The 19,947-nt window shown below is 39.7% G+C and overlaps 1 protein-coding gene and 1 long non-coding RNA gene across 4 annotated transcripts in view; one reads left to right on the plus strand and one right to left on the minus strand.

Moving 5' to 3' along the window:
- The window catches only part of LOC116700341 (uncharacterized), a 273,867-nt gene that overhangs the window by 141,103 nt on the left and 112,817 nt on the right, over positions 1-19,947 (minus strand). The window lies entirely within an intron of this gene.
- The window catches only part of dlg4a (discs, large homolog 4a (Drosophila)), a 62,848-nt gene continuing 44,553 nt past the window's right edge, over positions 1,653-19,947 (plus strand). For 2 of the 3 annotated variants that reach the window (XM_032533423.1, XM_032533425.1), the window contains exon 1: positions 1,653-2,220. In XM_032533423.1, the coding sequence (XP_032389314.1) occupies positions 2,191-2,220 (30 nt within the window). In that variant the 5' untranslated portion in view covers positions 1,653-2,190. Of the gene's footprint in view, positions 2,221-12,319; positions 12,627-19,947 lie in introns of those variants that run through there. The other variant, XM_032533422.1, reaches the window with a different exon arrangement.

The raw sequence follows: 19,947 nt of genomic DNA on the forward strand, positions 1-19,947 counted from the left end.
TATATATATATATATATATATATATTACCAAAAAGAACAGTAGATTTTGTCCTCTATCACTGCAATTAAAAGCATTGCCAGGAACCACCAGTATTAGTAAGTACTCCAGATAAAAGTGAAATTTCTATAGTTTTAGGCTTACTTGTTAAATGTTGTTTTTTCACTGCAATTCATGTTTGACATGACTGTCAGTTATGTATTATATTGATTATCTGTTTGAAAGACATTTTAAACACTAACTTCCTAAGAGAAAAATGTCATTGGAACTGAAAACAGGCAAAAAAAAATCTCAATTTTCTGAAATTAGTCTTGAAATGTATAATAAATAGAGTTGTCAGAAGGTATACAGGGCTAGTTGGAGTTATTAAATGTTATATGACGACAGTGAAATATTGATTAAACCACTTCCGCTGGATATTTTATTAAACTGCTGTCAAAATAAGCTGTGGTCTAGCTTCTACCAAGTTAAGTTTGTAGTTAACTAGTTCAATATAAGTTAAAAGACTCCAGAGAAAAAAGTTTAGATTTACAGGTATGTATTTGAGTGGAAGAGGAGTAATAAGGGAAGCCCACCCAGCATTTAATGACAGAGCTCGGACACTTGTCAAAAAGCGTGACTGTGAGTGCATTCATAACCGTGGCCATCTGTAGGATGTAGCCATCTGTGGATGTAAGTGCCTGTTTGTTGTATTGCACTGTACATTTCGATCAAAGCCTGTACTCTTCACCCCGGGGAATAAATGTGTGTTCATCATTTAGAATTGCTTTATTGCTGCACCATTGCTCTGGCATTATGGGGGAGCTAGAAAGTGGGGATGAGGTGGGGTGAGGGGTAGATTTGTACAATTATAGAACTGATGATGCAATGACACTGAAGCACACATTCCCCCCTTACACAATCCTGAGTGGTACAGTCCACAGTCTTAAAGGTAGAGTGTTGAGATTAGTGCATGCATTTTTACACCATTTTATATAAAATAAAATGTATATATAAATATACACACTAGTTAACACACTGATAGAGTGTACTACATACCACTTAATAATTGCAAATTAACTAAATTATTTCTTGGAGATATGTAGTAGTTTAAATAATTACTTACAGTAATAATTAAATATGACTGTCCTTCCTTGTTATGCCCCATATTACTCATTGCGTCAAACACACACCTAACACAAATGCAAACATTCAGACTTTAATGCACAGGTGTGTAAATCCATTGCAGACTTTCTCACTCAGTCCTCGACACTCCAACGGTGACCATATGACAACAAGCCTCCCTATTGCCATGGCAACAACTGCACCATTGCTAAGACAACAGCTGCAGAGTGCTACAACAAGCAGAAAAACCTTTGTTCATTTTCAATCTCATTATATCTTCCGGTTAATGCTTTTTTTTGTGTGATTTGGTCTTCTTAAGTTGCTCTTGCGGTGCTTTGTGTTTTCTTTTTCTGTGATGCATATGTAATTCACACTCTCCTCCTCAACACATTTTCTTTCGGTCTAATTCCTTCTTCGTCTTAACACGCGCACGCGCACGCACACACACACACACACACACACACACACACACACACACACACACACACACACACACGCACACACCCACTCTCCCTCTCCTTTTCTCTCTCCTTCACTGTCCCCTCCCTCAGTTCTTCCTCTCCATCCTTTGCTGTTTCGCTGTCTTATTCTCTGTTTCTCTTTTTCCCTTTTCTTTCCACAGTGTAAACCTCCCCCCCCCTTTTAAATCCCCGCCACCTCTGCTTTCCATCTCCATCCTCCCCTTCCTCCATCTCTTTTCATGTTCACCCCATCTTTTCTCTTTCTATTCCACCGTTTCTCTCTCGCCTAGGAAAAAAAGCGGATATACTCTCACCTTCCCTTTTCTCCTCTCATACTAAATTCTGAGACCACCCTCTCTTCTCTCTCTTTCTTTGCTCACTCTCTCTATTTCCCACTGGCCCTCCCCCTCCCTTTTCATGTTTCCCCCTCCCTCCATCCTCTCTTTCCCTCGCTGGTTCAGTTAGTCAAAGAACAGATTCACGGAAGGATAGAAAAGGGGGGAAAGGCAGGACGAGAGTGAGAGTGCAGGAGTGGGGCAGGCTGGGGAGAGGGGTGTGGGGTCTCAGCCCTCTGTCGTGGGGGGTTGGGGGGGTTGAGATACACCCCAATATTTTGTTCTTAGTACCATGGACTGCCTCTGCATTGTGACTACAAAGGTAAGCCTATCTGTTGTTCCTTACATTAGCTCAATGTATGTGTGTGAGAAAGAGTGAGAGAGCCACAACTGCATGTGATTTCATCTTTTTGTCATCTTTTAATTCTAAAAGTATTCTTCTAAGTATTCTTCTTTTGTTAGACATAAAAAAGATTCTATCTTTGTGATCTTTTTTGAGATTTGTACAGTACATGTAAGAAAAACGCCAGCTTGGCTACCTGAGTGTTTGGATAAAATACTCTTTGATATTTCCTTCTCTGGATGACCCTCTCTCCCACTCTCTATGCATCTCCTACTCTGTGTCATGCTTTTTGAGTGTATAAACAGGGTGACCTGCGTAGATGTAGTAAAAGCGGGCGAGAACCGGCGCTTGGGTTGCTTGTGCGGGGCTTTCTGTCATGCCGGAGCTGCAGAATATGTTAGGGAGAGACCATGGGAGGGCATCCTGCATGCTAATCTGTTCAGATTTTCAGATGCTTTTCCTCAATCTCGACCGAAGTCACAAGTTAGAGCTACTCGCTGTGCCTATGTACACATCTGCCTCTCACAAACAGGATAAGAGCGATATGTTATATCATACACATGTGCTCAGCATCAGCACACCACTCCATTGAGGCATTCCTGGTCATGAAATTGGCTAACAAAATGAAAACTGAAAGAGCTTTAATGTCTGACTCAACACACACTCTGGGGTCAGACCCGGTGTGTTCAGATGGCTGCAATCTGCTTTAGACCTTCCCTGGTGGACACACAGGTTCAAATACAGGTGAACATAAAGTGTTATCTGCACCTGGATGCAGTTTCTGGCAGGAAGTGATGACAAAAAGTGGGAAACAGAAATACACACAGCAACTGTTACTGCCATGTGAAGGGGGGAGGGCATTTTAACTTGGACTAAGTGTGTGTAGAGCAGAAGTGAGTGCAGCTGTCCCTTTTAGATGCATTGCATGAATGTGTGCTTAACTGTGGAACATTGTATTCATTTGCTTATCAACCTCTCAGTTTCCCTGGCAACAGATCTTAGTGGTCAGTCAAACACAGATAGGTAGGTGCAGTTAGATGAGACTTAGAATGTTGCACTGTGTAGACTTACATTTAAGAACATTAACTACATATCTTTTGATTTTATATAAAAATAACAGCAAAAACTTGATTTCACATTTTCCTATAACGAGCCAACCTTCAAACTGATAAGTGCCTGTTGGTGCTACAAACCTATTTTTGTTCCCTAACACGATGCAATGTGACAAATGCTTTGTGAGAAAAGAAACTGAAAATGTCGAGGTATCTCTCCACAAGCCTGGGACATCACTCCCTCATGCATCTTCTTCCCATTAAGTGTGACTCACTGAGTGATCTAGGAGGAAAATAAACACTGTAAGTGAAAGACCACGGTTGGTAACAGTGGATATTTAACCAAACTAGTTCCAGAATCCTGCATTGCTCTCAAAGTGAGAAAAGACTGTAAAGCTGGCAAAGAAAACCCGACAATTGCCAAGTGATTGTGAGACAGATGGTCAGTTTATAAAAAGTTAGTGTACAAAAGTTCATAAAGGAATGGAAGTAGGTCTTTGATCAATGAATGTGATGTTTGGTAGCAATGCCATTACAGTGGCTACATGTGATTTTGAAAACGCAAAACAGAATCAGCTACACCTTTGGTATCCAATACTTGGTGAATGTGAACTAGATATTCATAAGAGAATTGGAGATTCACTCGTCTTACCAGTGTGCAAATTTAACCAGATAATGGATCAGATTTGCAAAAAAAACTTGGTGTATTTCTTTGAATGTGTAATGAAACTTTAATGTAGGGTGGCTGCATTGCAGGTGAGGAGTGTGGCTCGCCATCATGTAGCAGATGATGGGTGAGCAGCTCCCTGGGTGAGCTGTTCCCTGACACCCACATAGAATGGGTTATGTGAACAGTGCTGCCTCCCCGTGCAGACCTGTGAAACAAAGTTTTGCTGTGTGGGTGAAGCCACAGTAAGCCAGTGAGTGACAATATATATATATATATGGTAACGTTGTTACTAGCTAAGTTGAAGCACCACTGTGCCCAATGCTGTTTTAAGTTAGAAGAATAGCAGCTTGAGCTAATTTTCAGTGAGATAGTAATAAATGGACCTCTTTTGATAACAATAGAGGCAGAATAAGTGCAATTATGTGAGGAACAAAAAGAGATCTTAATACAGGCCCCTACTAAATAAGATTTCAGTATTTTTAATAGGATTTTTTTGTCCTTGAGAAAATTAAGGTAAAATTAGAAGTATTTGCCTTCCATTTATAATGCAGCTATTTTTACATCTTTGTGTCTATCCTGGACAATTTCCAGTCTTTGGCTTGGATAAAATGAGAAGTAAGATTGCCTTCTATCGCCCAAAAATATGTTACATGGGACATAATAATTTGCCTGTATGTTGTAATGACATCAATCCTTTTAAAAAATCAGCTTTAAGGAAGAAACTAACTCTGAAAACACTCCAAGAAATCCTGATTAGGTTGTTTTATGTCATCATGGCTGATGTAGAAAAGAAGCTACTCCAGTGCAACATTATAATCTCATAAATTAATTAAAAAAGACACAAACACTCACTGTTTCAATTCCTACCAGGCAAGAGATTCATATGCTATGTCTCCTGAATGCTGAATTGGATTTATATAATGTTCTGCTCCTTCCTACACAAACATCACAGAAAAATATAAATAATAAATAGCAACATTTGATGGCAATGCATCATACAGAAGTGGCATTATTACATAACATTAGGAAATGGAATATTAGGGCATATCAGCTTGAGGAGATGTCACAGGATTTATATTTGGTTGCAAGCCTGACAATACCTTTGACTCGCTCTCCCTGTGTGGCACTGAGTCAGAGAAGGATAGTTTGATGTTTGAGAGGCGAGAACAAAGATGGTGTTCACAGTGAAGGGGATTTAAGCTCTAAAAGTAGCTTCTCTTAAAGCTATCACGACGTCTGATAGAAAATGATTGTGATAAAGAATCAATTATGTATCTCCTTTGTGGAAAGGAGGACATACAGTGGATGTGTCTGCTAACTCTGACTGCGTCCCCCTCTGCTTTGAATGTCCTAAACTCTTAGGTTGGTTAGGTTATTACCCTCGTTACACTTCTCTGCTCTCACGTTTCCAATTCCACAATTTTTTGTCCTCTGTGCTTCCTTCCCCTCTGTAATCCCTCACTCACTCCTCTCTTCTAGTCTCCTTTTTCCTTTATCTGGTTTCACCTCCTTTCCTCCCTCCTGCCTACTCTCTTCTTTCCTGCACTACACTCTAGCTTACCTCCTGCCCTCCTCTTTAGCACTTTGCAGGCTTCCCTAGTTAGTGCTGCTTCAAATGAATTATACATTTGACAAGATGTAGTCAAAGTCAGCAGCTTCATGTGCATATTATTGGCATCATGCTCCAACATGGACATCTTCATCCCTGAATGGGTTTGAGCACTCACATTAGTAATTATTTTGTGCTGCCAGGTGCTTTTATGTTTCAATATATTTATGAATATTTATATGTTGCGAATGTGTATACATGAATGTGAATAAATGGATGACAAGCTTATGGCTGCATCTTTCTGTTGTCCTAAGACTCTCCGAAATGGAGTTGAGCTAAACCCTTCACTCACAAATCAAACAGCGCCTCCTCAGCATTCATTTAGCTCGTCCACAATTCTGCTCATCTTAACAAGTGTCCATTCACTGCAGCGTGGGGTGTGTGTCTGTGTGAGAGTGTGACATGCAGTACAGTGTGCTGTGGGTTAGGATTAGTGATCCAGTGGAGAGCTCATATGATCTCCGCTCAAGGGCACAAGCTTCCATGAAGCCTTTGGATGCAGCCACAGAGACACTGATCCTGCCAAGTTGCTCCCAGGGCACAGTGAGTGAGGCAGGGATGGCCCCGGTGCAAGTCTGATGTCACAACTGCACAGGGCTGAGGTTCTCTATTGTCCGAAAAAAAAAACACACAGCAGAATCGAGGGGATAGCGAAGATGTAATTCTATACAGATTGAGTCCTTTCTCGGTCATCATCACTGCTCAAATGACAGCTTGCGTTTGGGCTCATGAAGAAATAGAGCAAATGTCTGTGGTCTTTTGTGGTCTTTTAAATGAATGCTTTGTAGATATTCAACCAATTTTGCATCATAATAATGTTGATAGTATGTGTAAAATAATTAAATGCTAACCTTCCCTCCATCTTACCAGTGCCAAGATCTCCCTACTCAAAGGCCAGTAGAAAAAAATGCTTCTGCTGGCTCTAGAGCTGTTGCTTGAACTACAGATTGTACTTCCGCATACCAGCACAAAGAGTATAGAGGCGGACCGAGAGAGACAGCCACCCCTCTATCTCTCTCTCCCAATCTCAGATTAAACGGTTAACCGAGAAAGTGCTGATCAAACATAAACCAAGATTCTATCACGGCATTGTCTATTTCTTGACTCAGATGTTTTCAGAAACATATTTTAGCTTACCGTTTAACTGTAATACAAGATCGAACACCATATTGATTCTGTGACATGCTTGCATCATGTCACCCACAGGTGAAAGCATTTATTAATCCGGTGCAGTGCAGTGCATTCTGGTAGTTGTACATTTTTAAAGATTATTTTGGGGTTTTTGTTGCCTTTATTTATAGGACAGATTAAGTCAGGAAAGCGGGAGAGAGAGGGGGATGACATGCAGCAAAGGGCCGTGGGTCAGAACCGAACACGGACCACAGCGACAAGGACTGAGCCTCTTTACATGGGGCCGGGCTCAACCAGGTGAGCTAACCAGGTGCCCCAGTTGTAGGTGTTCTACCTTCTGAGCAAAAGGGAATACCACAGCTCATTTTCTCTGTTTCCTCTGGCTATGAAGCACCAATTAAAAAAATGTCTGCGTCACTCAACTGCACAGACAGCCCAGTTTTCTGAAAAAAACTCTCTTTCCAGCAATAAAATACTTGTTAAAGTACATATTGCACCACTCACTAACATATTCAACGGCTTTCCTGAAAGAAAGCCACACAACTACATTACCTACCGCTCTTACCAGTGTATCGCCGTGCGTACCTCGTCCATAGCAATCCTCTCATGTCGGCCCCAAAACGTCCCAGGTAGATATTAGATCGTAAACATACTCTTTGTAAATCTTTACAATTATTTTCCGAAATAACCAGGAAGGCCCGTCTTGTTGCACGATCCAATTTTTCTTCAAAACTTGCCATTTTCAGCCTGTAGCTTGCCAGCTCAAAGTTTGTTCTTGTTTCCCAAAATGGTGACACAGAGAGCGGAAGGTGAGAGACATGTGGCGTGTCAGGCAATTATCCTAGAAATGTACTTCCATTGGTACAGACTAGGTTTAAGTAAACAGTAGGTAGTGTCTTGCTGTATGATGCTAGTTCACACGGCATGTGCTAAATTTAAGCAGCTGCAACTGTGAATGGTGAAATCTTTTATTTAAAGGGGTATTGATTCAGAACATGAAATCACTGCACAGTAGCTTCAATCACATTGTTTCCCCTTCTTCATCTTGCAGCGTTGACTTCAAATGTAAGCTCAAGTCTCTTACTATGATAAAATGTTGCCAATGCAATGCTAACCTCTAGTCTCTCAACTAATTTCTAAAGCCCACAACCCACGTCAGGGGCCTTAGCCCAAAAGGAGGCTTTTAAGAGCTTTTCTTTGTCAAATGCACACAACACAATCTGTGCTGTCTTTTGCTTCCCTCGCCTCTTCGGTCTCATCTAGTGAGCGGATGAGCAATGCTTAATCTTTTCGTTTGAATCTCACCTTGAATATCGAGATGCTATTAATGGGTATTTCAGTATTCTCCAATGTGGCAAGGCTCAGTCTGTATCTGTATTACTTTTTTGTGTTTTTAAGGATCTTTCTATCTACATAATAAAAAGGCACATGTCTTTTATTGTGTAGGGCTTTACAGTAACATCCTTATCTTTGGTGTAACTGATTGATCATTAATATTTAACATAAGGGAATGTAACATGATATGTGTACATTTTAAACAGCAAACAGAATATGGCCTCTCTAGTAAAAACACAAATAACTTAAAATAAAAAATAAATAAAATCTTTTAAAAAAAACAGCCCACTTGCTGTCCACCAGCAGACCCTGCTTACTTACTTACTGACCTGCCGATAATTTCAATGCTTTGGCTGTCAGCATCACTGTCTGTCCTAAAATTGTCCATATGACAGGTGACAGATTAGATCCATCATGGGCTGTTTGGGCTGGAGACTTTGTCATCTCACATTGACTGGGAAGGCTTAATGGCAAACCATGAGTCTGCTATGGTGAACCAGAGGGAGGACTGTGGTACTCTGCTCTAACACTATACAGAAGAACTTATCGTGGTAATTCTGTTGATGATGTATATTTAAACATGTGAGAAGATTCAATTGAAGACGTCCTGTGGACCTCATTGGGAAAACATGCCAAGGCAAAGGAGGGTCAGTTTCTCACCAAGGCCTCTGTAATAAAACTGTATGTCCGTACTATACAGGCTTAGAGTCAACCTATGCTACTTAGAGTATGTATGTCAATGTGTAGTGCTGGTGTGTGTGTGCGTGTTAGTGTGTGTGTGTGTGTGGGGGACTGGGATGTGCGCAAAAAGAGGGAGGCAGAAGAAACAAGAATAAAGGGATTGTAGTGCTGATATCATCGATATTATTAGCTTTTGCATTAGCCTTGCAAATGGGATCAGGTTTTCTTACATTGCTTTGATCATGTTTGTTCACTACAGTACACGATGACACCTTGTGGCACGTTGTTAAACTACAGCAGAGAAGCCCGTGACAATCTGGCTCAGGGATGCTGTCAAATGTGAGCTGCTTGTGTCTACTCAGCCTGAGCCACATACAGAGTGCATTCACTGAGGTCAAGGCCTTGTATTTTTTTCTCATAATTAATGGGAAATTGCTGGACCTTCTGTCAGTTATTCGTGAGTAACCTCTTGTCACACAGATCTTCGATGTTTTCTCATCTGAAATTAAGGTCCTGATTTCAGAGGTTTCAAACCTCCTGTTTGGCAAAGAGCAGAAGACTGCCTAGAGTAGCAGCCATTTTTGAATTTTTTGCTTTCTAACTCTAATGATACACCTTGCCGCCTCCATGTGTGGCTTTAGCACTGACAAAAAAAACAAACTGTGAACACTTGAATGATGTTCAGTCACATTCATCAGCAAATGACACCGCAAGAGTTCAAATACACAATGCGCTCGAACGCGACACAGTAATGTACAAGTGCACATATTTTTGTGTGATTTGTTTGTCTCTGGCTTTTTGAATCTTCATGTTCCTCTTATAGGTGATGTCAGTTGCCTAGCAACCACGCAATCAGGGCCCGATTGTTGCCATGACAACATGGCAGGGGTATCATCATGGAGAGAATAGAGATGAAAGGAGGAAGGGAGGGAGAGAGGAGAGGAAAAAGAGAGATAGAGAGAGATAGAGTGAGAGAGAGAGAGAGCCCTGCCATTGTAGGGTGCTGATAATGTGAAGCCCACAGTGTGCAGGTAGGAGGATGACCTCTGTGTAGGCGGCAGCAGAGAATGCTCATGAATGCGGAGAATAGAAAATGAATGTTTGGTCTTATGCGGCCGGATCCACGGGTTACGTAGCGTTTGACACTGTTCTAACAGTGCAGGCGTCATTCCAGATGGAAATGTCACGATGTGCTCCAGTTGTCTTTAGTCACAGACAGTGAAGCTGATGCAGAAGCCACAGCTCAGTGTGTCGCTGAGGTCCAGAGGGCTTTAGGCCTAACCTCCACAGGTGTCATAACCCATCCATCACCCAACAGCAGTCCACTGTAAAACAGCCCAGTGGGGTCATGGTGCATTTACTCTGTTTATTGCCTTGCTCAACCCTGCTTCGCTCTTAATACAGCCATGTAGCAGAGAGAAACGGGGCCTGAGAGGGCAAGAGCAGGAGCCACACACAAATACACCCATTGGGATGCCAATGAAGCTCGGAAGCAGAGTTATGCTTTGTATTTAGTGTAAATATACTGACATTACTAACATTGATTAAATTAGTGGTGTGAACATATGACATGAGTGATGAAATGAAAAGTGTCTCTCGGCTAACTAGCCCACTAAAAGAATATTAAAAGTGTAGCACTATTTTCAAAAATCCCAATTTGTACATTTCATAAAATACTTGAGAGTCGACTGCTGCTGTTATATTCATTGATGTTAGTTTTTTTACATCAAATTTTACATGGGAAAATCAACTTTCGCAGTCCATTCAGGAACAATTTGTTTTGCTGCAGGAGCACACGCCACATAGGAGTGATAAAACTCAATTCCTTTGGCTAGAGTTACCATAAAACATCTAAATGCATCATTCTCAAACCATTGCTCTGACTGTGGACAGGGACGTATGTGACTTAGTGATGAGGATACAGAAATGCAATGTATTACCATAGATTTGCAAGAATGATGTACTTCCTACAGGATTGCTAATAAAAATTGATCATAGCAGTCCTTCAATGACAATTAAATGTTTGGTGTAAGATAGACACACAATTTTTGAAATCGATTGATGGAGTCAATCAAAGTCAATGAATAGATACATGTTTGTACATTATTATAACACAATGAGGACACATGAAAAGTAAAATTGTGTAATTGTGTAAAATTGTGTGTGAGACAAAATCACTTTCACTTGGAAAAAACGTCTCTGACATCAGCAATGTTGTCTAATAACTACACAAGGTAACACCAGCTTTGGGACTTTAAAAAAGCCCTCCAATACAATAAATACATACCTGTCAACAAATGTAGTCAAATCCAAGTACTACAATATTAAAGTAACTTGATTACTTTGCATTACTTTTGAATGACCTCAAAACCAAATATGCAAATGAAGACAAGTCACAGGAAATATTGACTTTTTTTTAAATGATTACACGCTTGTGTATCCTGAGTAAATAACAAAACAGTTACAACAATGTAACCTTTAAAAAAGCAAAAGAAAAACTTGCTTTTCAATAAGCAAATTCAGGCAGTAGCCTATTGACACTTACTGAATTTGCACAACACATGACCACATTGGTTTTATTGGAGACCAGAGTAGTGTTGTGTGAGACTTGTTAAAATGTGTGCACACGTGCATTGTGGTGTTGAGTTCTTTATTTTAAAATTCATTTTAAAATTACATCCTGCTAATAAGTTTCATTTTTTACTAAATGCAGCAGTATTTTATTTTTATGTAACTTAACAAAAAAAAATGACCTACCTAATTATGTAATACCGTTCCATCCTGTTCCTCCCTCTGTTACTACAAGCCTGAAGTCATAAGTCTTACAAGGCTATTTCCAGGGCCAGATCTGCTAGGAATTCAAAGTCAAACTTAAAATCAAAACTAGGGCTACAACAAATGAATGTCATTACATTATCACATTCAGTACCTACCAAATGTTTAATCAAAACAATATCACAAAATGGTGATAAAATTCCCTGCACAGGATCACAGAGCCCATAAAATTGTCAAATTACCAGTCTTGTCCAACCAAGGCATTCAATTTAGAACATAAAACTTGCATCAGTGAAGCTGGAACTAGGGAATTAATACAATTAACGTTTATACTGTTTGATGTGCCCAGAAGTTTTCGGAAACTTGAATCAACAGGGCCATTAAGGAGCTTCCTTCATAAGCATGGCTGATGATTTACATTCACAATAGAATTTGTATGTGAAGACAGACATGATGGCAATCGTGTTAATTTGCACCTCAGAATTGAACATATAGGCTACGGTTAAAACACTAGCCACAAAGGGCTAAATATGTAATTGTATAATGGTTGTGTAACACACAAGATATCTGTGTCAGAATTGTACTCATTTTAAATCAACATAATAACCTTCAGCCTTTAACGTACTTACACGTAATTGTTTCGTAACGTATGTGTGTGTGTGTGTCTGGCGGTGTGTCAAAGAAGGAGCAAAGAGAAGCGTGGATGGAGGTGTACTGTCGTGTTTACTTCATAAAAATAGAAGAAAATAATATAGAAGGTTTACTCTCTGTCTCTACGTCTCCTTCTCTCCCTCCCTCACTCACCAGCAGTGACAAACATATTGTATGAGTCACGGCTGGAGCGGGCTGCCAGTCTTCTCTATCAGACCCTTGCCTTTAACATCAAGATATATCCAACACCAACAACTCTGGCTTCCAGGAAAACTCTCTCTCCTCATCTTCTACGACACCCCCCCCTTCCCCTTCCCTCTCTCCCCCTCCCTCTTTTTTATTTCCCCTTACCCTTCCCCAGCCTCCCATCTCTCTCTCTCTTTCTCCCCATCCCTCTCCTCCTCTACTGCGGGTGTCTGGGAGGCTGTTTTTCTCGCTCATGAAGGGCCGCACTAAGCTCCCTTCCCTCTGCCCGTGTGTGGTAGGTAAATTCACCTCTCCGTTTGTGTCGTTCTTCTCCTTCCATCGCTCTGTTGCTGCCTCTGTTTTGCATGTTAGCTGGAAAGTCTGCTAGTCGTTCTGGCAGGCTTTTGGGGAGGTCTGCATCTACATCGGTACATATTGCATCCAACATGTTCGCCATCTCCTCCACTGTCAAAGATTTATCAGAAATATGTGTATGAGGAATGTTTCGCTCTCCTTGTACGTGTGCTCTGGGTTGGTTTATTTATGCACTTTGGGTAGTACGTATGAACATGGCCTGGAATATGTGGGTGTGTATGTGCCAGTGAGCATGTTTAGACACGCAGTATGAGTAAAACTCTAGCAGACTTGTTGATTAAAGCAGCATACAGATTCATGTATGCAATGTTTTCTTCTCCGTTTGGATGGGATAGGTTTTGTCTATGCATATTTGATTTTAATTCATATTTGTGTGCACCTCTATCTTTGTAAGGACACAAGGACACAAGTCCAGTGCTAAAATGAGGACAATCCTTGGATTGTCAAAAAATGTACGTCACTTTGAAAGAGGTCATGTCATTTTTAGGGTTAAGGGCTTAGGATAAACATCAGGTTTACAGACAGAGATTAGGGTTAGAGGTGAGAAAATGTTTTTTTTTTTCAAATGTCCAGGGTATACAAGTGTGTGTGTGTGTGTGTGTGTGTATGTGTGTGTGTGTGTGTGTGTGTGTGTGTGTGTGTGCGTGTGTGTGTGTGTTAAAGGTGTTATTGCAAATGGGAAGACAAATATAAGCTTTCATTTTCAGCACTTTGAATCACAGTACATTGTGCAACAGTTGTATACTGTAAGTGGCTCTGATGAAGCAGAATCATTTTGTTTTTTTATTGACTTCCTGATTGGAGTATAAAATGCAATCAATAATTTATAGGAGATAGACACATTTTTGTTGACTCTAAGGCTTTCATTTAAAGATATTTGCATTCAGATCAGATGAAGAGTGTAGTAACTGTCCAAAAATTGTAATGGACTCTATGTAAAAGAGATCTGGAGTTGATTCTAGTCGTGACATTTGCTTTAGCATCTGTTGTTGTCTCTCAACGGGAAGACCAAAGATGTGTCATTGTCAGAGGTCTAAAACTCCACAGGGAACCTTTTAGAAGCAAATATGCACTTTTGACTTCATCAACTGTGAACAACCTGCTGGTTAAAGGAAGACCAGTGTAGTGGATAACAGAGGAACAACTGAAAATTTATAGAACAAACCCTACAGCGGTCCAACGGATCAAGAAGACACTCCAGAACGTGTCATGTGTCAGAGACAACCATCAAGACAAGATTACACCTGTTTAACCTTGGCAGGTTCTCCATAACCTCACATACTCCAGGAAACCTGTAGAGTTCTTGATCAAAGTGTTATGGACAGATGAGACAAAGACTGAGCTGTGCCAGAGGTATGGAAAGATCAAAGTGTAAAAAAATAGGAACAGCTCATAATAAAAGGCATGCCACCTCATTTGTCAAACATAGTGGATGTGATGTCATGGTCTGGGTGCCATAGGAGTCATCTCACTTGACGATTTCCCTGTTGACAGCAGCAAAAGAATGAACTTGGAAGTATATAGAAACAGTGTTCAGGTCCAAATGAATGCATGAGAACTTATTGAACCGTGCTTTAACAGCAGGGAAATTATCAGCCAGTCAGTCACCAGACCTCAAGTTTAATTGATGTGTATAATTTGCCGATGAACATACTGAAGGCAAAAAAAAAGAAAAAAGAAATATAGCATAGCAAGAAGTGAAGATGACTGCAATCCAGGACTGTCAGAACATCACCAAGGAAGATACCAAGTGTCTTTGTTGTCTGTGGGTCACAGACATTAACAAGTCATTGACTGTAAAGGAACTATACACATCAGTTTAGTTTAATTTGTCAGATTTCATTTGGTCCCCTAGTCAGAGTCATGGTGTCACAACAGTATACTAGAAAAATAGCAAAATCCTATCAAGTCATCACCCATAGGGTCATGGAACATAACGTATTGTAAAGGTGTGTTGTTGAACCCGAATTTCAAAAGGAGATCATTTTAGTTACCAGTTTAAAAAGAGGCAATGCCTTTTATTGTTCTCTCCTCTTTCCTACAATTATGGAAACAGTCCATAGTCAACCAAACATTGCCTTACTAGTTAGCACACTAGGCAATTATGGTAAGCTCTTAATTATTATGTGCTTTTAATTTACTGCTAGTCGGGGCAACTGTGTGAATACAGTTTTCTTCTTGCTTTTGTCTGCGCTGTTTCTTCCAGTTTTAAAACCTCCTATGTTTCACACACACATGCTCAATTTAGCTCGCAACAGAATTTGATGTAAACAGCCGATGTAAACTAATGGTAGTATGACTCCCTTTCTGATTGAATTGGTGGGCAACTGGAGCATGGATATTGCCAATCAGCACTACAGTACCAGGTGGCTCTGTTTTTATCATCTTAGAACCGGTGCTGTGGCTAACCAGACCGATACCCTGCTGTGCTTGCTACATGCCGAGCCAAATGAGTGGTGGTCTGAGCTTTTTTGTTGCATTTCATCAGAGGTGGCTCCAAAAAATACACTTTTACTCTTTTAAAAGGGTGAGGCAATTTCTAAATTTGAGAAGCCACACGCAGCAAGGTGCAGACCAGCATGAGCTTCAATGGAAGTCCATTGTAATTAAAACTCTCACAACTCTTCTCCAGTACTCAGTGCTTTATTCACCAAATGTGTTTGGCTGTCTGGCCTTCAGTTACACTTTAAAGTTTGTGAGTCAACACCAGAGCACAGGAGTAGAAAAATATAATGCAGTAATACTGGAGAGAAACAACATTCTCAAAAGTCAATGAAGTCACTTCTATAATGCTGACCATTGATCTATAGGGTGAAGTGTTGTAAATGGATCTGGCACTTTATGCTACCCGGTTAATAAGGATAGAAGAAACATCATGATTGCAAATTAACGCATAAAATTGGGGGCTAGTACCCATTGGCAAGTAATATGTAATGATTAGCAATTTACTGCCCACAAAGTGACCTGAGTGCTGGCTGTGGTCATGCTACAAATCTTACACAATCCCACAATGCAAATTTCTAGTCTAATCATAAAGTGAGCTGTAGTGACGCCCCACACCAAACAAAGTTAAACTGGCGAGAGAAGTTGCTACTGAAAGCTTTGCAAGGTTTTCAACACTATGGAATCAACATGGAAAAAGTGCTCCTTTAAAAAGACATTTGACTAAAAGAAAAGCATCCATTGTGTGTCTCTTGGCAGGCGCGTCATACCAGTGACGACATTTGGCAAGGTAAAGTAGCACGTGATTTGTCACAACCAGACATAACACATTAGCCAGATTATTATTATGAATAAAATTACTACATGTAAATTAACAAATTGTGTAGCATTCCAAATTCTATCGAAAATCTGAATTGTATTTTACATTTACATTGTGTATATATATATATATATATATATATATATATATATATATATATATAAACACAACACAAATGGAATAAGACGTTGTGTTATACAGTGCATATGTGTACATTATATTATGGCACATACAATTGGAAGCATGGTAGCATGTTCCAATGTTAGAAATGATGGAGAGGCTCATGGGGGCTGCTTTAGCTGAGAGAAAGCTTTGGAGCTTGTGGGTGGCTCTGGTTTACAAAAGACAGGTTTTAATACAGGTTGGAGATGGAGCTGGCAGTCCACAACGATCGCTCTTCAACAGTTTTTCACATCATACATGTATATGTCTCAGATGGGGGACAGCTGGCAGAGGATCGTCTCAGTACTGTGGACAACACACTGCTGTTGTCTTTAGTGTGGGAGGAGGCACAGCAGAACCAGACTCTGTTACAGGACGTGAGGTGATGGCTATATACAGTAGAATTACACCAGTGGTTGCTGTGAGACATTCTTCGCTTGTCACAAGAAGATCCTCTGTTTGGCTTTCATGATTATGGTGTAGTTGTTCTCATCCCGATTTGAGGGTGGTGCAGATAATTATTCCCGAAAGCTCAATTTAACCATTTAATAACTGTCTCTAAGAATGTCTGCAGCTACCAATAGGAGAAAAACAAGTGCATTCTCAGGCTAATCAACTTTTTGGGGGCTTTTGAAGTGTGTTGAAGGTGTATCATGCACACCATACTCCATGTATAAAGGGTTGCTCCAAGTTACCACTGCTGGTGATGACTCCATTCTGACATGTTACATTTGGTTTTACAAGAGACCGAAGCAGGAATATCAGATGCGAAACATTACAGTTTGCCTGTAGAGCAACCTTTGAGTGCTGCTGTTGCACCTGCAGCTGAGGTGAGTCAAGGCTCTACACAGGGTGTCCAGGTTTTGGGTGTTTATTTCAATTATTTCAACAGGAAGAATGAATCCCTGTGAATCGTATGGGGGGTGTGAAAAAGGTTTTTAAAGGTGCCCATTAGGTCTAACTTTCCCTGATACTTTGAAGAGCGGATTCATTTGTTGGGATCATAGACTGTATATATATATTGACGGTCTATGGTTGGGATGCATTTTAGCTAACTGACAGTGTTGTCTAGTTTACATTTTCCCAATTATTGACTTGACCATGTCCTGTTTGAAATGACAGTATTTTCTAGTAAGAGCAGGTGAGATCAGATGTTCAAGCTGAGAGAAATCAGATGTAGCAAAAATCTGTTCTGTGTAGGTGTGAATACTGTAATTCCGACCCTGGGTGTTTTCCTTGTCAGTAGAGCTGAGGCAGTCTCCGAGCCTCAGGAGATTCCCAGTTGTTCTGCACTTTAGTAAGACTATTTCAGTGCCAAAGCTGCTGAGTGCTGGAGGTTACAGAAGAACAAACTAGAAATAAGGAAGACCATTTTGAGGAAAGCTTAAATTTGCTGGCACTCAAAACAGACTATAGACGCAAAGATTCATTATTTTTTTACTTGGTATAAATTAATTATTTGATTAGTTATGAGCTATTAAATTAGTCGCTACCTATTTTGATAATTGCTCAATCGGTTTGAGTATTTTTTTTAATTAAAAAAGTAGAATTCTCAGATTCCAGCTTCTTTTTCTAACTTCACAGTCAGAATTTAGATTGATCTGTAGTTCATTCTTAAGAGACATTGGTGGATGTTGAAAAATATGGGCTTTGTAATCAAAGAAAAAGGCACCACAATGATTGTAGTAAGCCATTAAGGTTAAGGCCAGTCTGACAAAACTATGTTGTAATTAACAAATTTTATATTTGATAAGAATACGTAAAATCCAATCTAGCATACGGCACCGTGGATTAATATGAATATGCATATTTGGAAGAAAAAAAAGTAGTCCAAGCTTAATTGTAATTGTGAAGTTTCAAATGTATTTGTGGAAGGGTCTGATAAGAAAAATAAACACTATGTAGTATTAAATTGTTAATGTTGTATTTGCCCTTCTTTTTAGCAGAGCAGCTGCTATTGATCCCACAGACATCTAAAGAATTAACTGAGCTAATCTAAAATCATTGACAGACAGAGACATAAAAAAGGGATCAATGCATTTTTCTCATTCTGGATCACATATTTTAGATTTCATACAGTCAGGCTTTGATTTCTTTCTTTATCTTTTATGTAAAAGGTAGGCCGAAATCAATAATGGCATATCTTTTTCTCAACCACTTATTATCAAATTTTAAAATGGCTACCAAGGCTTGCGGAAAAGATAAGCAAATGTTAAGTATGGCACATCTGGCTCAACCTACAGTGTATTAGGCTTAGCACCATTTTCTGACACTCACAGGCTCAGTGAGCTGCTGTAACAGCCAGCCAGTGGTGAATATATGCCAGCATGAGCAGCTTGCTCTTTGAGTCACAATGCTTCTTTACATTCTCTGGGAATTTGAGAAAACACTAGCATGTGTCATGGCATGTGATGCATGTACGTAGTAGCATAAGGCACCTGCCTTACAAACCCACGACAGACGCAGTCATTTTATTTGTACGGTGACCAGAATGCTGCTGGAAAGTGGACTATTTGTTAGGGATCTGCCGTCCCCTGCAGATGTTGTCATGGAAACACTCCGACTGTTTTGGGGTTCTCTCTCTCTCTCTTTCACTCTCTCTCACACACACACACACACACAATGCAGCATTAGGATGTTAATGCTATACCCAACACTGGAACAGTTCAGGTTTCCATGTGACTCCCACGCTTACATAACACTGTAATGGAAGGGGGAAGCCATTTACAGTATATAATCACCACAAACATTATACTGTCTGTATGATGATTATAGGTAGCGTTAGTCATATCCATATACATGTATTGCTTTCCTAAATATGCTACTTGAATCCCAAGAAATCTATTTAAATGTATAAACACATGTCGGTTGTAGGGCTGCAACCAACAATTATTTTTATAGTTGTGTTTTGTCCACAACTGAATATCAAAGATCTTTAGTGTATTGTCGTGTTAGAGTAAAGAAACAAGAAAATAGTCACATTTAAGAAGCTGGAGTCGGATAAAAAAAAATTATACTTTAAATGACAAACCAATTCATTGATTATTCAAACAGTTGGTGATTCATTTATTAGCTAACAACTAATACATAGTCTTTGTGGCTTTAATCTGTGGTATACCGTTTAATTTAATAAGTTGGTCCTATATACAGTAGAAAGGGAAGCACAGAGAAGAAATTCATTTTGAGTGAGCACAGCTGATAAATCAGTTACATGCAGTAATTACTTTATGAAAAAAAGACGGGGTAGAGTGTAACTTTTCCATGAATTCTTACATTAAATATTTGATCATATATTGATTCATTAAAATGGTTTGCAGGTTTACACAAACCTTTCTTTATTTATTTATTGATCTCCTCCAATTTAGACCCTCTAATTTAAAGTTTTTTTAATGTTTGTATAGGCTGCTTGCAATGTTTCTGGATTGTCGATTAGATGATAATATATATTGCTCCTATTTTAGATTACGCCTCAGAGAATTATATAAAAAGCTCAGTCAGTTATTGAGTTTGGTATAAAGGGAAGACAGAGAAACTGTGCGGATGGAATGTGTGGAACAACCCTGTGATTTTGAAGAGGTGGCCTCCCTCAAATCTTTTTAATCGATGCAACAATGAGTAACTGCTATGAGTAATAACTGTCAATGAGATTCTGTTGAATCTTTGTCAGAGCACAGTCAATGCCAGAGCCCCTTATTAAAATACATTCACTGCTGCAATCAAGGACAGTTTTCTTTAAAAAAAAGCAATATCCATGGAAACTTTTGCTGGCTTGAAAAGTTTTCTCAGTTTTCTGATCACAGTTTTCGGATCACAGACA

Source organism: Etheostoma spectabile, chromosome 13 (assembly GCF_008692095.1).
Source record: "Etheostoma spectabile isolate EspeVRDwgs_2016 chromosome 13, UIUC_Espe_1.0, whole genome shotgun sequence".
NCBI lineage: Eukaryota > Metazoa > Chordata > Actinopteri > Perciformes > Percidae > Etheostoma > Etheostoma spectabile.